The sequence below is a fragment of the Malaya genurostris genome, chromosome 2 (genome assembly GCF_030247185.1).
Source record: "Malaya genurostris strain Urasoe2022 chromosome 2, Malgen_1.1, whole genome shotgun sequence".
NCBI lineage: Eukaryota > Metazoa > Arthropoda > Insecta > Diptera > Culicidae > Malaya > Malaya genurostris.
The window spans coordinates 80881265-80900778 of NC_080571.1; the positions used below are offsets into that span (position 1 = coordinate 80881265).

The 19514-nt window shown below is 36.1% G+C and overlaps 1 protein-coding gene across 3 annotated transcripts in view; it reads right to left on the reverse strand.

The window, feature by feature from the left end:
• Nucleotides 1-19514, reverse strand: part of LOC131427989 (protein tincar) — a 420815-nt gene that overhangs the window by 114734 nt on the left and 286567 nt on the right. For all 3 annotated transcript variants that reach the window (XM_058591611.1, XM_058591610.1, XM_058591609.1), the window contains 2 exons: nucleotides 3818-4695; nucleotides 3005-3126 (listed from right to left, as the gene is read on the reverse strand). In XM_058591611.1, the coding sequence (XP_058447594.1) occupies nucleotides 3005-3126; nucleotides 3818-4374 (679 nt within the window). In that variant the 5' untranslated portion in view covers nucleotides 4375-4695. The remainder of the gene's footprint in view (nucleotides 1-3004; nucleotides 3127-3817; nucleotides 4696-19514) is intronic.

A 19514-nucleotide genomic window follows, 5' to 3' on the forward strand; every position in this document is an offset into this window, starting at 1 on the left:
GGGGGGGGGGGGGGGGAGAGCGAAGCAAGTGTCATTAACAAGGAGGTTCATGAATAAATACATATAACTTGACGAGAATCGATACGTTTTAAAGACCACAGAAAAATTTTTCATACCTTAGATATGATTATACGGGAGGTGGATGTAGCAAGTGTCTTAAAAAGGGGAGTGTAATGGTTGTAATGGCATAACTCCGATACTACTTAACGGATTGCCACCAAACTTGGCACATGTACTTCTTGCTTTTCAGAGATGGTTATAAGAATATTGCCATGGGGGGAGAGAGTGTAGCAAGTGTCATTAACAAAGGTGGTCATTAAAAAATTTATCTAATTTGACGAGAATCGGTACTTTTTGAAGACCGTAGACACTTTTTGCACAACTTAGATATGATTATAAGGATATTCTGTGGGGAGAGGGTGTAGTAAGTGCCTCTAAAAAAGGAGTGTGATGTTTGTAACGGCATAACTCCGGAACTATTGCACGAATTGCTATAAAATTTGGCACAATTATTTCTTTCTCTTCAAAAATACAAGTATTTTTATAGGGGTGGAAGCGTAGCAAGTATCATTAGCAGGCTATGAAAAAAATCATTAAATTTGATAAGAATCGATAATTTTTGAAGATCATGCAAACATTTTCCATAACTTAGATATGATATATATGGGGGGTGGACGCAGCAAGTCCCTATAAAAAGGAGAATGTAACGGCATAACTCCGAAACTACTGAATGGATTGCTATCACACTTGGCACAGATTCTTGTTGCTCTTCAAAGATAGTTGTAAGGGTATTTTTATGGGGAGGGAGCGTAGCAAGTGTCCTTAACAGGGGTCATAAAAAAAATTATTAAACTTGACGAGAATCGATACTTTTTGAAGACCATAGATATTTTTTGGGCAATTTATATATGATTATAAGGGTATTTGTGTGGGGTGGATGTAGTACGTCTCTCTCTGTTGTTAATTCGAGAGTAAGGCAATATTCTTCAAATAGTTTCAAAAGATCTGGTTCCATTTTACCGGGAAATTCAAAGAACTAAGAGAAAATAATCTTCATCTGCCTATGAACGCGAGTGTATTTATGTTTCAGCATAGCTACGAAACAACTAAACGAATCACCACCAAGTTTGGCACATGTACCAAAGGTGGGAATCGATATTTTTGAAAAGCACGGATACTTTCTACACTACTCAGGGTAATCATGGAGGAGATCTGTAGTAAGTTCACTGACAAAAGGGAAGTTAAATTAAAATAGATTATAAGGTTATTTTGAGGGTGAGGGAGTGTATCAAGTGCCCCGAACATGGAAAAAGTAAGGGAAAATTGATCGGGTTTTATGAAAAACTGGTACTTTTTTACGAGTACAGTATATTCTTAGAAACTAAGTGAGGTTCTCAAAAAAAAGATTCACAAGAGAAAGCGGAAATAAGTATTCTCAACATTGATCTGAATTGATGAAATCATACAATCAATGTGCATTTTATTATGTAAATTGAGAAAACTGTCGACTCAAAGTGATGGGAATAAGATTACAACAACATTTGTATTAACTGAATCATTATTCTATAGGTTTTCCTCCCCGATGAACGACCAAAATGGTTAAAGCCTTAGTAAAATAAATTATATAAAAAACGTTATTCTATAGTACGAATGTAGTTATGATGTTAAACAGCCTTTCGTTATAAAATAATCATTATCAGATGGAAAATTTTGATCAATTATTGATGTCATAAATTTTTTTATAAAGACAAAGGAAGTCAAAGGTATTGTAGATAAAATGCGACGAGAAAGTACGGAAGTACGTTACAAGCACATATACATATGAAACTTGGAGATTACTGAGAAGGTATTTATAGAAAGAAAGTTGTTCTAAATGTTTCTAACAAAAGGGTTCAAAATTAAAACTGACCCAAATTGTCGAGAATACCATGAAAATTATGATTATTATGAAATCTGAGATGGGACACTGATCATCCACAATCTGAACATGAACGGAGTATCGGGTTCAATCGGGTTTCCGTCTAAGTTATTTTTCACTAGAATCAGAGTATTTCAATAAGCAGGACAATTTCGGTAATTTTCTCCGGCCTTCGCTTTACGAAACATTTCCGAGCAACGCCGGGTAATTCAGCTAGTTTCAAATAAAACGCGCAAAAAAGTTGCGTAAATTGAGGTTTTAGTGTACGCTAAGGAACTGATTCCAAACTCATTTCCAATTGAACATTTTTTCAAAATCAAACTTTTTCGCATGAACTCAAGTGTTACACTTGTCTTATAAATAAAAGATAAAAAACCATGAGCATCAAACGTCTATCAATCACTGGCTTGATTACACGGAAGAATAATTACTTCGAAAAGAAAATAGAAAAGAATTCTTAACCGGTCTTCCGCACCTTCAGGAATGCCGTATCAATGAGCATTTTTTCTGCTCCCTGACCATTCCGTTGATGCTATGCCTTTGAGATAAGGAAAAAATACCCCTTTTGAAGAGCAATGGAAAACCAGGTTTGTAAACAACTTCTCGATTGCTAGCGGGGGGGCTAGCGAAGCGTCATTAATCGAAGTAAAACCAACCAAGCGAAAAACATCAACTGTAATTAAAAAAGTTCCATCTATTCTTTGATTGTGTGCCAGGACACCTTCTTCCTGCGGGGTGAGGCGAGGGGTTTGTGTAGGAACAAGCGATACCGCACAATTCCAATGCAGTCTGGGTAAGCGCAAAACGATGAGAAGGTGTGTTTTTGTGGTCCGACAGCCAGGCGCTATTAAAAAGTTTATCCTATCCCATTTAATAGTGGTCAACTCAATGGAGCAGCAGAGGTAGCATAAAATCTATGCTTTAGCCACGAAATAATGTTATTCGATTTTGTTGCTTCGGTACCAGTGGATGCCATTATCATGCAAGCAACCATGCATCTCCATTGAATGTGGTCCGACGGAGGAAGCTGCCCAATATTTTTATTCGGCTATTCGTAGAACAAAACATGTATGTTTCTTCACTTACCTTTTGGTAGCAGTCCATTTTCGATGACTTTAGCCTCCAGAAGCAGCCTCGGCAGCAGAAGACAGATTGCAGTGATGATATGTATGAAGGCGGATGTCGGTCCTCCGTGGATCCACAGGGCGCTGTTGGCAAAGCAGGAACGATAACGATAATCAGTTTAATACTAAGTAGGTAGGTAGGCGGTAGCCACTTCCGTTATAATAAGCTAATTAATAATTCAATCATCATTTAGCGAGAAGCTACTGATGGTGGTGATGATGGTTATTATAACTTCTGACTAAAGTTCCAATCAACGGAATGTCGATTCACACTTCAACGCTTTGTAATCAAATGACTAGGAACTGGTAATTATTCATTAGAAAGTTCACTCCCGGTCTTCCAGGTTAATTAATAGCCATCCTGGCCGTTAATGACTTCTTCAAAGAAGAAATTATCTGAAAATTAGCTTTTTGCAATTTGACATTTTAGACATGCTACTAAGTAAGATTAACTTTTGAACTGTATCTAATAGTCTTCTATAGAAAATTAATTAAAGATAATCAATGCAATGGCATTAGAGAACCAGATCTTCCGCATTGTTTATTTACTACCTTCACCACCATCCCCTCCGACTCGAAAGCCAATTAGGCTCATTAGTGAAAGGAAACGTTCCTGTTCCTGCGTCGTCCAGCAAAACGCAACGGAAGAAACGTCCAGCTGGACCAAATCAGAGAAACCGAACGATGTGATGAAATGATAAATAACTCCTGGCCGCCTTCACGGTGTGTGTGTGTGTGATGACGGATGGCATACCAGGGCAGCAGACGTACGTACCGCAGTGTTCCCTCGAAGGCTTCCTCCTCTAGCCCGTCGGTGGGGGCCGACGAGCACAGTCTGGTTCCGGACGCAAGTTTGATTCCATCGTTGGCGAGATTCCCCACGCGGAACATGGCGGCGGCTAGGAGCAAGGGCAAGAACAACACCACCAATCCACAGAACACTATTTGTATGTCCAACTCGATCGTCGGTTTGCCGTACTTCCAGGACAGTGCCGAAAGGCCCAGGTAGCGGTGGGTGCCCTGCAGTACGAGATAGCCCTGCAGCAGGGTGATGAGCAAGCCGTACCACACGGACCACAGTGTGTTTAGGTGCAACCGACGGGGCTTTTTGGTGCTGCAGCCACCGCCGGAGGAACCGTCGCCGGTGCCGTCCATCCGGTGCCGGTACTGGCTGCTGGCCGTTGTTATCACACTGTTCGATATGCTTGTGTTCAAGCTTTGACATTGTTTGGATGATGCATTCGAGGTCGCCGTTATGTTGAGCAACGAGCGGTTCTTCTTCGAGACATCGTTATTGTTTTCGTAGCCGACCAGTGAGCCGGTGATCGACATTTTCTTTGATTCGGAAAGATGAGCTCCGGCGTTGAAAGCTTGTATGTATCTTGTCGGTACAGTTCCAGAACACTCTCGAAGGGAATCAATTACTTTGATGGCGTTTCGCAGATGAGTGAGCTAAGTCGTTTCCGGATGAGTTCGCACAGCGGAAAAGGAAAGCTGATTAGACAGTTCTAAATGAACCTGATGAGATGAGAGATACTGCGGGCGCTGCCATCGTCTGCGGCTACGTATTTGGCATCAGGTTCTTCCGGTTGTGTGGGTGTGGATTATTCATGGTGGTTGCAAAGTTCTGGTTGATTTCCGTCACGTGGTGATCTACGAAAGAGAGATAACAAAAGGCAAACATTAGACCCAGTTGTATTAGGATCAGGTCTAACATAGTTTCGACGAGTTACAGCCATCATGCTCTTTCCAATCACAATTTTTTCATGCGACAGCTTTTATTTCTTTACTGTTTCAACTAATCTATTGTAATTTAAACGGTAAATAAAATTTTGAATTCTAGAATGATAATTAAGCTTCACTGCAATGTCGATTTCGAACAAAATGTGTTCTGAACATTGAATCAAAGTTTTTGAAGTGTACAAATTCTCTAAACAAGCAGTGAATGTAATACAAATAATCAAACAAAGTAGATTTGACTAGCATATTTGTTTTCCTACAATTCTACATTCCCAGTTCGCTCTCACACCTCATCCAAGTCAGTCGATGAAACAAACACGCTTACGTTCGGGACGGAAGAAACCAAGTACAGTATTGTGTAATGAACAATAGAACGATCTCGAAATGAGTGAACCAAACGAACAAAAGCTGATACGAAAGAATACAATTATTGTTGACTTCAGGCAGTGCAAAATTCGACCTTCGATACGAGAACTTGAAGGTTTGCTTAAGCAGCAAATGTACATTTATTTCAATGCCATAAGACGAATAATGTTGTTTACATCCAGTTTTATAAAGAGTTGGATGCAATTCAATTCGCAAAAGACAATAACACTATGTGGAGAAAGAAAACATTAAGTACAACATTCCAGTATATATGGAAGATAGTGCTATAGAAGTGCGTGTGTATGATCTTCCTTCAAGCGTCACCGATCCTTATATTCGCAAAACTATGTCCCAATACGGAGAGATTCTCTCTATCGAAACAGAAAAGTGGAAGAACTTTTTCCCCGGTGTTCTAAATGGCGTACGTTTGTTACGCATGCGCTTGAAGAGGGCTATACCTTCTTATGTGGCTTTCAGTCAGAATACAAGAATCCCGTGCAAATCACTCGTTACCTATGACTATAAGATGATCACACGTCAATATTGCCAAAAAGCTGTTCACTACGGTGAGTCATGTGATAAACTGGACAAGAAGACAACTACACCAAACGACAACGGTGCTTCCTTCACAACAACCCCAAGGAACCCCAGTACACCTGTTACAGCCACCAACAACAATTAAGCATCCCCCTCAACGAAACACTCAGTATCCCCTATAGAACAAAGTACTGCAGCTGGTAGTTTACAACTTACCCAACGCCTGTGGCTATACGCCTGTGAAAATGGAAACTGCTGACATTTTTTTTAATGTCGTTTGCATGGGAACTTCCATGTTGTCTGGTATAAGGGCAGTCAAAAATCATAATTTGAGTTGCAAAATTCAATCTGCAAATTGTTAGACACGAAATCCCGTATTTTCTTGACATTACAATTTCTAGCTGATTTCAATTTAAATGAACACACATGCCACGATGGGCTGGGCATGTCATAAGGATGTCGGACGACAGCCCAGTGAAAATGGTTCTTGAATCTAATCCGACTGGTACAAGAAGAAGAGGAGCGCAGCGAGCAAGGTGGATCGATCAAGTGGAGGGTGATCTCAGAAGCATCCGTGCCTTGAGTGGCTGGCGACGAGCAGCCATGGATCGAGTTATGTGGAGACGTATGCTTGATACAGCAAAGGACACCCCAGGCCTATAGCTGTTAGGTAAGGTAAGGTAGGTAAAAAACCCGTTTGAACCTCGGAGAAACATTCGACAGTCAAGAACCAGTCATCAGTCTGTTGCCAAAAACTGAATATACAATCTTCAGCACTATCCAGTCTAGTGAAGATAGTTACTTGCTATGAATTGTGAGGTTAGACATTCTCTTCTACCGAGAGAAGGAGAAACAGTGGTGTGGGTGAACATTTTTCGCTCTCTTTCACTCTCGTGCATGGAAACGTTTTAAACTGTTCGTTTTTTAATTTCAGTCTTGGCTAAAAGTTTTGTGTCTCCTTTTTACATTTTTGTTTTTCGATTTGTATCTCCTTTTTACATGTTTGTTTCCGATTTGTAACTTGTAACTAATTTCAATTCTTATTTTGAACGTATTTTTCACATTTCATTTTTCACTCATTACTTTTCAAATCTTGTTTTTCACATTGTACTTTGTACTCACGTTTTTACCTGTTCACTATTTAATTTCATTTTACATCTTTGTTTTCCGATTTTCACTATCGCGCCATTGTGATCTCTTCACTTCAAATCTTTCCGTTGCCTTTAAAGTTGTAATTTTCATTTTTTCGTATTAAATTCTCCAGTTATATTTTTATTTCAATTACGACTATTTCACCTAAAACTTCTGTTAATTTTTTTTCACTGTTTTGTTTTGAATTTTCAACTTTTTTTTCAATTTTCCACTATTCATCTGTAATATTTCAGCGTGAATTTGAAAGCTCTTATTTTCCCTTTTCAAGTTTTTATTACGGTTTTAAATATTTACTTTTAGATGTATTTTTTTCACCGAGAGACGAAGCGTAAAACTACGGAGAGGAAACGTAAAACTTCCTTAAACTTTTTTTTTCTTAATTTTTTGTTTTATTATTCATATAAATTTTATACTCCTACTTTTTTTATCTTATCTTTTATCGCTTTTAATCCCTTTTTTCCTATACACTTTGCACTATTACTTTTTTAATCTTATTATTTTCATCGGTTTTACAAGTTTTCATCATCAAATTTTGATTTGTTACCTCAAATTTCTCTAATATTATATTCCGGTCTTTTTATTTGTTTTTTTTTATTTTAAATCTTTTGCTTGACTTGACATTATTTAATTCCTAATTCTGCGCTCTTAGTTTCTTGCTTTATACTTTCACTATTAATTTTTCAATTACAACATTTTCGTTTTTCAAATTATAATATACGAGTTCTGGGGTTTGATTTTTCAATAGCAATAGTTCACATTCAGTTATTCTTTTATGTATCAGAATACTTTATTTTTGATTTTGCATTCCTCTCTCCGTACTCGTAGACTTCCATTTTCAATTTTTACTATGAATTCAATATTTTTCATTTTTGATCCTAAGCACATCACTCTTTGAATTTCACTTTTCACTCTTCTCTTTTCAAGGTTGATTTTTAATCCTCGCTTTTCACATTTCACTTTTTCAACTGTTCGCTTTTTACTTTTAATCTTGGCCAAAATTTTTCAAATCTTCTTTTTACATCTATGTTTTCCGAATATAACTACTATCGCGCCATTCTGAACGCTTCGTTTCTAATCTTAAATTTTTCCAGTTTTAATTCTTATATATTCGATTTTTAGGCATGACTAAAAATTTATGTCAAATTCATTTTCGTTTTTCACAATTTTGTTTTGAACATTCAAATATTTTTTTTTTCAGTTTCCCACTATTTATTATTTCAGCTTGAATTTATGAACTGTTATCATCCCTTTTTAAGTTTTTATGGTGGTTTTTAATATTTATTGTGAGGTATGTTTTTTTTTTATAAATCGCTTGCCTTTTTTTCTTCATTTTAAACTCTTATTTTTTCAATCTTATTATTTTTATCTACTTTTCAAGTTATCATCATCTAGTTTTGATTTGTTACTGATATAATATTACTAATACTAATACTATATTCCTGTATATTACCGGCATGTCATTTGTAACTCTTCTTTCTTCACTTATTACTCTTGGCTCTACAGTGAACAGTATTTCGTAGTAACTCGTTATGTCGAGATTTTTATTTTTTACTTCTCACTTTTACTTCTCTACTATAAATATGTAACTCGTATCTCTCTGGTAAAGTACGTTTCTGTACACCGGAGTAAAACTTGAGTGCGTCATAAAGTGTTCGATTCGAACCGCTAAGAAGACGTTTAATCTACTTTGCGTCGAAGCTTTTACGCATTATTCATTCCACAAACTACTCCGTCCCATCTTGACTTGTTGACCTCGTTCAAGCCATTGTGAAGTTTTCATTCGTCGTGATAAAACTAATGCCTTCTCACAAGCAGCTGATTGTCCTACCGGCCCCAGAGTCTAATCCCATTTACGATATGACACCGATGTCGTGCTGGAAAACTAGCTTGATTGGCAATTGCAGCCTCCCAAAGCAGCCAATGCACTCCAAAAGTACCCGAGCCGGAAGTGGAAATATAATTCCATAAACGCGCACCGGCTTTTGTCGCTCCGCAAACTAGGTTTCTCCGTCGTCGAGTCGTCCCGGCCCCTAGAAATGGCAAGAAAAAGTGGAAGCACAAATGCAGGAAATCCAATTTATTTCTATATTTTCCACTGCAACGTGCACTTTTCCGGGACTCCGGTAGGCAGAGAAAATGGAAAATCTGGATTGGTTCTTTTTGTTAATGCATAACGCTATCACAAGCATGCAGCAGACAGCCAGGCAGTCAAGCAGGCAGTTGGCACACAAGGAAAATGTTTTTCTCAATTCGTTAGCTTCTTCTTGGAGACAGCCTTTGTCGCATGCTTGTCAAGCGCTTCGTTGTTCGTTTGGAAATGGTTAACTTTTTTCGTTAACTTTGTTTCGGTGGAATATTGACATAACTTACAGGTCAGAAGTTTTTTTTTCTCAAACCGTTATGAGGCTAATTTGCGCCTTATATTTTGGTTATAGGTGATTTCATTCGCTCCCTTTTTATCGATAACTTCTTCTCCAAATTCAGTCGATTCTTCATCTTCCCTGAACCATTTAACAATCTAAAAGATGTATTACAAATTATTTCAAGTTAAGAATCTGTGCTATCCAAATATTCATTAAAAAAACTCCAGCCAATTTTCCTGCGTGCAAGGCCTGATTTAACGCGCTACTTAGAACTCAGCGGTTGCAGTTTTTCCGCCATGATTGAGAGATAGTTTTAGTGTTGTTTGAATTGGATTTCCAATTGTCGTTTTGGGTACGCTCGCAAAACGAGCAAGGATGAGCAGGAAATGTGGTAATGTGCTAATTCGGAAATAAAATGGCAGTTTCTTGTAAGCTGCTTATCCGGTCGTTTTAATCGGTAATAAAAGCAAATTTTGGAAGGGATTTAGTAATTTATTCATGTGATTTCAGTTGCCGGTGAATTAGTTTTCCAAAATTTTATGTTGGTTTCTTTCACAGTTATATACAGTGATATGTTAGTCATTCATTGCACATGCAAAGCTCGTGGAACATAAATTTTTTAATAAAAAATGGAAGAAAATAATTAGAAAAAAAAACAGTGAAAAGTTGAACAGCAAAATAGAGGGAAATTTGAGGCTAAACAGGGTAAAACTAAAAGAGAAATGACAAATTTCAGGTTGAAAGCGAAATAGTGACGAATCAAATACGGAAACTAAAAGTAGTACATTAATAATCTAATACTACAAATGAAAATTTTCAAGAGAAAAATTAAAAACGAAAAATTAAAAATAGATAATTGAAAGTGGGAAATCAAAAACGAATATTTTTTTTAAAATGAAAAATCTAAAACGAAAAATTTGTATGAAAAATTGAGTGCCAATCACAGATTTCTGAAAGTCAATAATTATGAATAGGTTTTTTTTGTTGTCGAACTTTCCTGCATGTAAAACACAACGCAGAAATCAGCCTACTTAAGCAGAACATTCTCATCTACTCAACTTTGCACGTCCGCCAAACAGTTATTTTTTTCCATTAGAGAACACTTTTCCACCCGATGCATAGTGGGAAAAAAAACAGGGAACCCGCAAAGAAATCGAAAACCATGGAAAAAGGCAACAAACAAAAGTGTTTCTTATGTAAGAAAAATCCAAGAAATTCAATGGAATGGTTTTTAATGGCCATCCTGCTTGTTTTACCCCAAATGCCCAGCAGTTTTAGGGTTTTCTGTAGTATTTCTTCTGTAACTTGAAAAGAAATCGAATGCGGTCTACTGAAATAGCTTGATTTCATGTAAAAATGTCTGGAGAATCGAATGGCTATTTTACCCCAATTCCTCCAATATGTGTAATTTTCATCTAAATCACCTTTAAGTCTTAAGCGAACCACGTTGAAAGCATACGAAAACTGTTTTATATTATGTAGCAAAGTCTGCACTGGCCGTTCTGGTGATTATTTTACCTCATTTCTCTATTTCATGATATCTTATTGTAAATCGTCCTTGAATCTCGGTAAAATAGTCATCAAAACGTTTCGTGCGGCCAGTGTAGTTTCTTCCATTCGGTTCTACAGACGTTTTTCTCTAAGATAAGCTAGATTTAGTAAACTTCCAATAAGTTTTACCGAGATTTAAGGACGATTTACAATAAAATACCATAAAATGGAGGAATTGGGGAAAAATAGCCACCAAAACGTTTTGTGCGGCTAATATAAGTTCTTGCATTCGATTCTACAGACTTTTTTCAATAAGACAAGCTAGATTTAGTAAACTTCCAATAAGTTATGATTTAAGACCGATTTACAATAAAATACCATAAATTGGAGGAAATGGGGTAAAATAGTCATCAAAACGTTTCGTGCGGGCAGTATGGGTTCTTCTAATCGATTCTCCAGACATTTTACATGAAAATAGGCTATTCCAGAATACCGCACTCGACTTGTTTTCAAGTTACAGAGCGAATGTTATAGGAAACCCCAAAGCTGCTGTACATTTGGGGTAAAACGAGCAACATTGCGTTTCGTACGGCCATTGTAAACCATTCCATTGAATTCATTGGACATTTTTACATAAGAAACGCTTCAACTTGTTGAAATCTTTAATCTCAATTAGTTCATGAGTTACAGAATTCTTTGCGGGTTTTCATAGATTTTTTCCCACTGTGCGATGTGTTGGAAATTGATGGTGCTGAATTGGAAATGTAAATTTAGTAAAGAGAACCTGAAAATAAGAATTCAAAAGTTATACACCCCAAAGAAATATTGAACGTAAAAATTTCAACAGATGTAGCTTTAAAAGTTAAGATCATCTAAACGCAGCTTCCAAATAATAATAAAAAAAGCATTCTAATTAAGAAAGAAACCAAATCAAAAGAAAAAGGTCGTTCCGGCGCACTATTATCAAATTGATGAAGAGATCAAAAAAAAGGAAGAGTGCGCAATTTATAAGAAAAATAATAAGTAAAATGTCGAATATATTGGACGAAATTAATCAAAAATAAATATGTCAATTTAAGGTAGAAAATTACAGGTGAATAGTGTAAATTAAAAAATAAATAGAAAGTTCAAATCAAATCAAAAAAGTTAAAAACAAAATTGAGTTCAACCCAACATTCCGGCGTAATTGTGAAAATTGAATGAGAAAAATTAAAATTGGAAAATTTAAACCGAGGTAAGTGAATGATTAAAATCAAAGATTTCAAAATGATGCTATTATAGCTAAAATCAGTAATCACAAAAGTTAAGTGAAGATAAATGATCTAATAATTAACAGTAAAGACAAATAGTACCGAGCAAAGAGTGCAAATCGTGAAAATTGACGAGTGAAATTACGTTCGAAATCAGAACCGAAAAATATTCCAAGCAAACAGTTAAAATTGTGAAAAGTTTCGATTTTGAATGTTACTGAAAGGTAATCAGGTAGAACTCAAAATTCAAATAAAAGAATAAAGTTGACAAGTACGAAAAGAAGAAGGAAGAGTTACAAATGACAAGGGAATTAGGAAATGTTACAAAGAAAAAGTAGCGAAAAACAGGAAATTGAGAGGATAATTGAAAAATTAAGAAAAGTAAAAATGGAAAAGAGCATAATGAAAGAATTGAATGTCGAAAGGAAGAGAGGAGAGTGGGACAGAGAAAACTTGAAGCGAATAAATAAAAGAATTATTAAAATTAGACCACTAATGAATTCGAAAATTGTTCTATGAAGTTAAACTAGACTTCAACATTAAATGTTTGCATTGGTAGTCGGAAAGTAAAAACAAGAAACTGAAGTTAGAAAAATTTACTGTGGAGGTGGTTAAAAGAGTCGATAACTAGTATTCAATCTTGATTGAAAAAAGGATGTGAATCTAGAATTAGAACAAATTTGCTCAAGTGCCACGTTCCCCTAATTCGACGGTTTCTCTAATTACTAATATACAGTCTCTGTTAATATTCTGCGACATAGTGAAACTATATGGGATTTATTCTTAATTTAAAGCAATTTACAAGCACTTTAAAAATCTAGAAAAGACATAAGTGAAAAGTAAATGAAGAGATAAAAAATAAAAGTGAAGTTAAAGTGAAAATTTTGAGGAGAATGTTAAAAGCGAAATATAAGTAGTGAATATTTTAAGAATTTGAATTAAAAACTTCGATAAGAATTGAAAATGTAAAAGCGGGAAACTCTTAAGGATGAAAATTCTTTAGCGAAAAATTAACAAGAAAAACATATTTTAAAACCACAAGTAAAGATAAAACAGTAGTAAATGGTAATACATAAAACAGAAAAAAAAATCATGAAAAGTTGAAAATATAAAAAATTGTTACGAACAAATTTTTTATAATAAACAACTTGTGTACAAATAAAGTGATGAAATAAAAGATACACATCAATAGTGAAAGCGATCAAGTTGAAAATTTAAAGTTAAAATCAAAGTCAAAATTGTGTTAAAAAAATTAAAACACAAAGCACACAATCCAGATTGGAAAATTAAAATTGGAAAATGAAAACTATTAGCGGTTTCCCGTCTCTCTCTGTCACCCCCACGTCCTTGTCTTTGTCTTAGTTTCAATAAATGAAATGTAAAATTACACATTGTAAAACGCCTCCCAATCCCACTAACAATACACCCCCTCTCCCAACCCAACCCCAAATCCCTACCCATTAGATACAAACCCGGTGAAAGACCATAGTAAGGTTAAAACCGGGTATAAATAAACTTAATAATTATTAGCGGTTTCAAATTTGAAATTTATTGACAAAAAATGGTTACAAATTCAATATTCAAAGTGGCTTGCCACAACTCTTTCCCATCTTTCTAGCAATTCACGAATATTCTTTTTGAAAAATTCAACCGGTTTGGTCGCAATCTACGCATCGTTTTAGACTTCACCATGATTCAGTTTTTGATTTCACCATGATTGGAGAAGTGCTGATCAGCCAGGCCATGCTGCATCGACCGGAACAAATAGTAATCGCACGGAGCAGTGTCTGGGCTATACGGGGGTGAGGTAGGACTTCCCATTTGAGTGTTTCTAAGTATGTTTCTACCGGTTGTGCAACATGTTGGGGAGCCTAGTCATGTTGCAAAATTATTTTGTCATATCTGTCGGTGGATTGTGGTTATTTTGCCTGCATCCTTTCATTCGGTTGCAGTCCCACCATATGCAGGGCATAACCTTCAAGCCATGAACATTCTGAACCGTCAATGATTATGCCTGGCCAAGTATCCATACGTTGTTCAACGTTTTAGATTATCGTAATGGACCCACTTTTTATCTTCAGTAACAATTTGATACAAAAAATCTTAAAAAACGGCCTTCAATTCATGCGGCACCCTATTGTCTACCGTTCGAATCATTCCCATTGCTTTTAAACGTTGGCAAATGGCTGGCTGAGTTACTTCAAGTGATATTTTTGTGTTTTTTCGACAGGTCTTGACCGAGAAGAGAAACTCCGGCTCGTTCTACTTCTTCGAAATCAAAACTGCCACTTTAAAACCGTGCGAAACACTTCTGACACGGTCACTCAGCTTGAGCATGTTCATCAAAATACGATGACTTTCGGCAACTGTTTTTTTCATATTGAAGTAGAGAAGAAGAACTCAACATTTTCATAGCAAACAAAAATGTTATTGTAGCCTAAGCTAAATGACACAAACTGATTTTAATACTGTATGCCAGTAGCTTTCCAACGCATTTTAGGAAAGGCAAATCGCTGGAATAAAAATCACGTCACGCCATCTGTTAGAAAACGGTACAAACTTATTTATTCCTCTATAAGAAGTGAGAATTTTTAAAAGAAAGTTTAAATTTAGAAAATAAAAAGTTGAACAGCGAATCGGTGGGAGTTTGGAAAACATGTAAGCATTTAATCTTCACATTCAAATTTTCATTCCTACTATTGTATTTCCAAATGAAATACTAGACATTAAAAAATGAATGTGAAGAATTAATAATGAAATACTAAAAGTTAATAATTGAAAGGGGAAAATTGAAAACGAAAAATTTGTTTGAACTGAAAAATCTAAAATAAACAAGATAAAATGATAATTTACGATGTCAAATTTCTGAAAGTGAAAAATTATGCATATGTTTTGTATGCTAAGGTGTATGTTCTTTTGAACTTAGTTTTAACGTCTACCTAACGCTAAAACAGTCTGGAAGAAGACTGGAGATGGAGGGAATAGTAGAAATGATAATTCAGGACAAAATTTTCACGGAAACGGTGATAAAGCCCGTAACTATTCCTATGAGGGGAAACCGTTCTGTCAATTAAACTATTCTGCTTGTTAGACGTCAGTTCATTTATTTCTTTCGTTAAGAGAATACTGAAAATTGACGGTTAAAATGTAGATTTAGCAAAGAGAATCTGCAAATAAGAATTGATAATTTAATACTTAAACATTGAAAAGAAATATTGTAAGTAAAAAATGCTACAGATGTAAACTTAAAGATCAGCTTCAAATTCGAAGGCAAAACGTCTTTCTGGTGCACTATTAGCTAAACCATACCTGTCTTTTGCTGACGACCAAACAGCAAAGAGCAAGCAAGCAAACCAAGCACAGATAGAACATTTCCCGACAAATTAAAATCATAAATTGCACTACAGGTCTGCTGGTTCGGCACTGTGAAAATTCCGCAATTTATTAAGCTACTGCAAGACTGTTTTCCCCTCGGAGGTGGCAAGGGAAGGTGCGGGGGTACGATCTAAATAATTTCGCTCGAACGGGAGGAATGTGGTGTATTTGTATGAAGCTTCAACCGCAAACCTCATCCTCATGAAATGGTTTCAATGGCTATTTGCTTAGAATGGCTCGGTTGCATCTGGGAAATTCGAAATAACCGACTAACTTTACTCGCCTCAACTACGAAGCTCATGAGTGGTGCAGAATCTCGTCGGTTTTGGGGTGTGGTATTCAGCAATTAGCTAGCAAATATTAATCAAATGATCAACGGAATTTTGTTTTACGTTGAGTGCGACAGGGCTGTCCTCTTTTAATCAATGGCGCTTTCTAAGTCTAATACCCAATTCATTACGATTACGATGTCACTGTTTTTAATTTTTGTGGAAGTTGATTAAACTTATATTCTATAATATAATTGATTCATCCAATATGGTTGTCGATTAGCGTATATTCAAGAGTTTTGAAAATGTTTTGTCTTGAATTCTGCTAAATGCCAGAGATAGCAATATCTTCTCTTTTTACTGACAAGAGATTTTTTTAACAGTAATTGCAATTGTAATTTTTAAAAATTTGTCGTATTCGAAATAACGTTTTTATCGAAATGTGGTTCGACAGACATCCAAACTCATATAAACTTTTTTTAAAAAAAACCTGTGTAAAACATCACACAATGCGTATCGTGCTGAGGCCGACACATAGAAATAGGGAATAATTTCAGCGATTGAGTGCAGTGGGCTTACAACACGTGATGTTAGCTATTTATGGCTATAAACCATGAGTATTGGCAATGCCTTACTCTCCATTATATGAGGCCGGGTGTCAATGATAAAAAGCAAAACTAGCCTCGTAGCTTTTTGACGTTAATATGTCCTACTTTACTATGGAAGGATTCTTTCTCCTTGTCATGAGATATCTGATCAGCCATTTATGAATAAATTTTTAACAGTTTGAGATAACGATAAGAAACTCAAAATTACTTTTCTCAAATTTTTGGAAACAATGAAGAAAACTCATCACATCTGCGAGGTTTTGAGGTAGTCAGGCGTTGAAACTGTTCAAATGAACATATTGTACAGTCAGTTGATAAAACCGATTTAGAACATAATCTTTTCAGGTTTCTGAGTTGTGTCTGTGACAATACTCACCTGTCTTTTTTAATTCGATATATATTTCATATACCTCAACATACTCTCAACACTCATTAAAGTAATCTTAACGTAAAGACTGTCCCAGAATGTATGGACGCACTTCGATTTCGCTGTAAATAGTTCACAAGTGTTAGATATTCAAATTTTATTCGATATACTGGTAATATTAGACTACAACAACATAATTTTATTCCCAACATTTGCTACTTAGCCATTGTAGACTAGCTGGCGCACCTTCCTGCTAACGTTCCTCATTAAATTCCGTACAGACTTCTTGGCCACAAGTTTTGACACTTTTTTCCAATCTTTTTCGAACTGTTGAATGGTTTCGGCTGCCGAGACATGTTTCCTAAGATGTGCCTTCGTTAATGCCCAAAATTCCTCAATTGGTCGAAGTTGTGGGCAATTTGGTGGATTCATGTCTTTTGGGACGAAAGTGACATTTTTGGTAGTATACCATTCTACCGTTGATTTCGAGTAGTGGCAAGAAGCAAGATCTGGCCAGAAGACAACAGGATCCTTGTGACTTCGAAACATGGGTAGAAGTAGTTTTTGTAAACATTCCTTGATGTATATTTCGCTGTTCGTTGAAGCAGTGGTGATGAAGGGTTTCGAAATCTTACCGCAGCTACAAATTGCTTGCCAGACCATAGCTTTCTTACCAAATTTTTCGACTTCAATCGATGTCTCGGACTAGTTTAACACTTGGCCTTCTCGCACCGTATAATATTGTGGTCCCGGCAAGGATTTGTAATCGAGTTTCACGTAGGTTTCGTCGTCTATGTTTATCCAGTTCAAATTTTCAGCAAGAATCGTATTGTACAGTTTTCGAACCCTCTGCCTGATCGATGCTTCTTGTTTCGGACTACGTTTTGGTTGTTTGTGCTTCTTATAGGTTCGAAGATTCAAACGTTTTTTAGCACGAAGAACATTTGGCTTCGAAGCGCCCACTTTTTGGCCACATCCGAAACTGAAACCTCCTTCTTTTGCTCGAACGCCTTCAGTGTACCTTTATCCAACTGAGAGTTAGCAGGACCTTTTTTTCGACCCGTTTTCGTTTTATCCTCAAAGGTGTTATCCTCACCGAACTTCCTGATTGCATTTCGCACGGCTTTTTCACTTACTCCTTCCATTTTTGCTATCTTTCTTAGTGACAGTCCGCGTTCTGTGCACCATTTGTACCCAATTTTGTTCTGCTCAAAGTCCACGCATTTCGAAACAAACTAATGAAAACGAATAAACAACTGCACAAGTGGTTAGAGAAGAGTGTAAACAACAGGACGCAGCCATTAAAATTGACATATTCTGAACCATTGCGAAATGGCAGCGGTTTTTGGTTGCGTCCATACTTTCTGGGACAGTCATTATATCCATAAGTATACTTTGATTCCATCACGAATTGATTACATTGTTGTACTCAATCAATTGCAATATTTAAAACAACTGAAACCGATTTTTTTTATCAACAGAAAGCTATTTCAGTTTCAAAGTTATGCTAAAAAACTAAAAAGATATTTTAGGAGAAAAAAAACAGTCGTTTTGTTGTACCAAATTTTAACCAATCGAATTTGAAAATACAACTAATATTCTGGTTGAATTGGAATCACGGATGATTCCATGAATACACCCAAACCTCCGTTTACGTAAACTTTTTTTACGTTACCTCTTTTTACGTAACTCTTTTTACGAACAAAATCCCAAATAATGTAAACCTTTTTTCGAACCTACTTCGTAAAAAGAGGTTATTACATACAATGAAAATTATTTCCGGCTCATTTATATTCCATAGAAATTACTACAATATGGGTATTTTCGGAACGGGCTTGATGAGTACATGTCGGAAAACGATGTTTGAGGTAGTTCTGAATTCCAAGATGGTGATTTCCGGTATATTGATATTCCTTGAAAACCCAACAATAACGGGTTTGATGAGTGGATGTCGAAAACGATGTTTGCGGTGGTTCTGATATCCAAAATGGCATAGCCATCTGTTTCAGTTTTTTATACCCAGAATTTCAATTTATTTTGGCACTTGCTCAGCAGTTTTAACCAGAGCTTAAAATTGTCACGCATTCTCAATGAAAGAAACCATTCCAGCAGTCTCATTTTCAATGTTTTACTGTCTCATTCGTAAATGACTGACAACAGAACAAACGGAGAGAGGAAACATTTTCGTTTCTCATCGAAAAAAATGAGAGAGCATAATTGCCAACGTCACTCTTTCCTCTGTGACAAGACGAAACCAAACTAACGTCTTCAGGTAGCAACAGCAGAATTTCAATTCTCATTCTTTCATCGATGTATTGAAAATATGTGACGATTGGTTTTAAAAAGTGACAAAAATATGGCAAATCGAAGTAATTACATCCCAGAACTTCTTTGGAAACCAAAACTACTACAAATTCGAGCACCAACAGTTAAAACTTATTGTGAAACCTTTTTCTGTCGTTTTTCAATTCTCACAGCTTTGGTTGAATATCGACACTGCATACTATGGGATTTTCACTGAAAACTGCAAATGACTGAAAGGGCAAGTCAAAGAAAAAACACAATTTTGAAACTACTGCCCGCTTATGTCATTGACTGGACATGGATTTTGTTCTCATAATTTGCAAGCGAAGCTGAAAGTGATAGTAATTTCTTGTCATTTTCGTCTATTTTTCAGTCAGTGAAAATGACTTTTATTAGCTCTGGTTTCATCAGTTTTGATAATCTGAAACTGATTGAAACGGTATTTTAATCCGGCTACAAGTTAGATCTGCCGCAGATGTTATGCTAGTGCTTCAAAAATGTAAACTCTTACTAATGAAAACCGTTTCGGAAACATGCATATTGTGAAGGTATTCGAGCAATTCGATGAAGGTCGACACAAATTGTAAGGGGAACGTGCCATTTGAGCCAATTTGTTCTGATTCCTGATTCTGATCCAATATATTATTAAT